This window comes from Salvia hispanica, chromosome 4, assembly GCF_023119035.1.
Source record: "Salvia hispanica cultivar TCC Black 2014 chromosome 4, UniMelb_Shisp_WGS_1.0, whole genome shotgun sequence".
Taxonomy (NCBI): domain Eukaryota; kingdom Viridiplantae; phylum Streptophyta; class Magnoliopsida; order Lamiales; family Lamiaceae; genus Salvia; species Salvia hispanica.
Genome location: NC_062968.1, coordinates 36,730,993 through 36,733,938, shown reverse-complemented (window position 1 = coordinate 36,733,938; position 2,946 = coordinate 36,730,993). Strand labels below are relative to the sequence as shown.

Here is a 2,946-nt window from a genome sequence, read left to right as displayed (position 1 = left end):
GAATAAAATAGAAATAAAGGTGTTGCCATTTTTAGTGATGGACCATCTTAATGTATAAGTTCACATCTTTCTTTTGTAAACAACCATGTAAAAAAAATACATTCGCTCTCCCAATCTAAGTGAAACGTATTTTATTTTAGTACGTCCTAATATAAATAAGACTTTTCTTTTTTCAATAACTAACTCACTTTTCTCTCTTACTTTATTATTTTTTTCTTTTTCTTATTTTAATCTATCTCTTATCCTATTCTCTTTTTCTCTTTCTTACTTTATTCTCTTCCTTATTTTATTATCAATAATTCACTAAATACCACTGTTTAAATTTTTGTGTCAAAACAGAAATGTGTCACTTAAACCGGGACGGAGAGAGTAAATATTTTGTAGTTAATTTTGTCTTCCTAAGGTAGGGATGTAAATGGCTTAAATTGGGCTTATAATAACTTGAGCCCTAAAACTGATCTTATTCTTACATGAATGTTTTGGGCTTTTGCAACCTGGCTAATCCAAAAATAGCCCTTATCTAACACGTTAAATTATAATCTGATGGCCCTTATCTAACACGTTAAATTTACATAAGAACGATTTTAAATAATCTGAGTACGTAGTTTTTTTATATGCCCCAATCTCATAGATCTGTTTGAAGTAATATTATGAATCCTTAATTACAATAATAATTATATGTCCATATATGTTTCACCCTTTATTCAACACACCGACATAAATTTGAAGGTTTAGGCACACTCCGGCGTGGAGGCGGAAACAACGCGGCGGCCCCTCTCGGAGCGGCTATTCTCGGCGAACTTGAGGGAGCCTTGATGAAGACCCCTTTCCTTCTCATCCTTATTCCACTCCTTGCCATAGTAATGCTCCTCGCTCCACTTGTCGTTTCCCGCCAAAAACATGCTCCCCCACTGCGGGAAATGCACCACCGCCACCGGCAGCGTGCACGCCACTATCATGATCCCCATCAGCTTCAGCCCCACCGCCGTCGAGTAGCTTGAGCTCGTGAAGAATAGCAGCTGCGTCAGCCCCGATCCGAAGTTCCCCCCTGCACCGGTGAGCCCCGAGATCACGCCCAGGGACCTCCGGGAAATGAAGGGGATGACGCCGAATGTGGCGCCGCACGCTGCCTGTGCCCCGATTGAGAAGAGGATCATGGACGTGATGGAGAGCGGCAGCGTGCTGGCCCTCCCCAGACAGATGCAGAACACGCCGCCCAGGGTTTGGAGGATCCACAGGTTCCAGAGGCGCCCCCGCATCCCGAACCGCCGTGCTGCCATGTCCGACATTAGGCCGCCCAGCGGCCGGGATACTATGTTGGCCATGCCGAATGTGGCCGCTATTGTGCCAGCCGTGTGGAGATTCAGATCAAATCTGCAACTTCATTTTGATTTTTTACAAAACTGCTATAAAAGCATCCTCGGCAAAAGATTAAGGTTCAGTGGAAAACTGTCCCCTCAACTTATGCACGTTTTTATTTGCGCCCTCAATTTTGGTTATTTTTCAAAAATTTAATTTTCTATGCAAATTGAGTCATTAATTTTGTGTGCTTATAAGATAAGTTTGTTGTAGTGTCAATTCACCTGTCGTAGAAATATTGCGAGATGACGTTGTCTGTAGTTAGTTCTACGCCTAGCGACATGCCATAGAGCAGAACAAATATCCATGTTCTGTAATTAGTAACTGCGTGCCACAGAAGCTGCCCAAGACATTGGATGTAAGTAAAAGTTTGAATGATTAGAATGATTTGTGAAATTGGAAAGCAAACCTTGGAAAATTGATCCGAATGAACATCTCCTTTCTTCTGCAGGGTGGCAAGATTTCCATCAGGAAGATCCTGGCCGAGCCCCAAAACCAAGAGCCCCATGACCACATGCATCAACCCGGGCACAAAAAAAGCGATCCTCCACGCAGTAAACGGCGTGGCTCCGCCTCTCCGGATCAGCTCAAAGAGGAGCGGCATGAGCAGCTGCGTCGCCCCGCCGCCCATATTCCCCCAGCCAGCAGCAGTGCCGTTCACCAGCCCGATGATGTTGCCATTGAACATGGTGCTCATCCAGTACTGGCACGACACAAACGTCGCCAGCGAGAATCCAATCATGAACCTCACCGCCATGTACCCGCCGGCAGAGGAGACGAAAGACATGCAGAAGACGGTGGGGGCAGTGAGCATGATCAGAAAGGCGCAGGCGTACCTGGGCCCCAGCAGATCGCAGGCCGCCCCCATCACCAGCCTCGAGAATATACTGCCTGACACCGAGGCGATCCCCGCGTTCCCGATGTCCGCCTTCGTCAGGTTGAGGTTGTCGCGGATGACGGGGACAAGCGGGGCCGCAGCAAACGTAGAGACGAAGCAAGTGAAGAAGGAGATCCACGAGAGGTGGAAGGTTCTCATGTGCGGATTCGCCATGGAATGGATCTTGAACACTTTCGCCTTGTGCTCCGAATCAACCGGCAAAGAGAATTTCGCTGCCGGATCCGTCGGGATTGTTTGGTCCGCGGCAACGGAGAAAGCGAAGCTTTGTTCTTTGCCCGTCACTCCGTGCATGGAGCTTCCCGGTGCCCCTATCTCTTTTTCATCCCCCATTTTTTATGATTTTAGGTTTTTTTCTCATGAAAATTTTGAGATTGTTATTCAACTTATATATAATAGCAATGGAGAGGCGAGTCACATTGTGAATAGCTGATTTTGCTTACTGTCACTTAAAAGTAGAACTAGTAAAAAACAATACTTTGGCTATTATAAATGTATATATGCGTATATCCTTATTTGGATATTTTCTCCACGTTAATATTTCTTGTCTATTTGTACAGAAACTTCTAAATATTTGGTATGTGCATTTGTTGTACGTGTGTGTTGTTATATGTAACGTTGCTGTATTTAATGCAAAATATCACCTTGCTTATTAGAAAGATAAAGACGTATATGCTTTCAAATTATCCTCA

At 44.7% G+C, this 2,946-nt stretch overlaps 1 protein-coding gene across 2 annotated transcripts; it reads right to left on the bottom strand.

Moving 5' to 3' along the window:
- Positions 1-662: 662 nt before the first annotated feature.
- On the bottom strand, positions 663-2,625 carry LOC125219575 (high affinity nitrate transporter 2.4-like). 2 transcript variants are annotated; one of them, XM_048121590.1, is made up of 3 exons: positions 1,769-2,625; positions 1,584-1,699; positions 663-1,380 (listed from the first exon to the last, which is right to left on the bottom strand). In XM_048121590.1, the coding sequence occupies exons 1-3, from the start codon at positions 2,585-2,587 to the stop codon at positions 732-734; spliced, it is 1,584 nt and encodes a 527-aa protein (XP_047977547.1). In that variant the 5' UTR covers positions 2,588-2,625; the 3' UTR covers positions 663-731. The 2 variants fall into 2 exon arrangements, with proteins under 2 accessions (XP_047977547.1, XP_047977548.1); XM_048121591.1 differs by having other exon boundaries at positions 663-1,374; positions 1,769-2,624.
- Positions 2,626-2,946: the final 321 nt, after the last annotated feature.

What these genes read in the sequence shown, in the direction of transcription:
- LOC125219575 (XM_048121590.1), bottom strand. Translation starts at nt 2,587, where the DNA reads ATGGGGGATGAAAAAGAGATAGGGGCACCGGGAAGCTCCATGCACGGA. An exon ending in ATTCGGATCAATTTTCCAAG is followed by an intron (nt 1,700 to 1,768) that starts GTTTGCTTTCCA and finishes TGTCTTGGGCAG; the next exon opens with CTTCTGTGGCACGCAGTTAC. An exon ending in TCGCAATATTTCTACGACAG is followed by an intron (nt 1,381 to 1,583) that starts GTGAATTGACAC and finishes ATCAAAATGAAG; the next exon opens with TTGCAGATTTGATCTGAATC.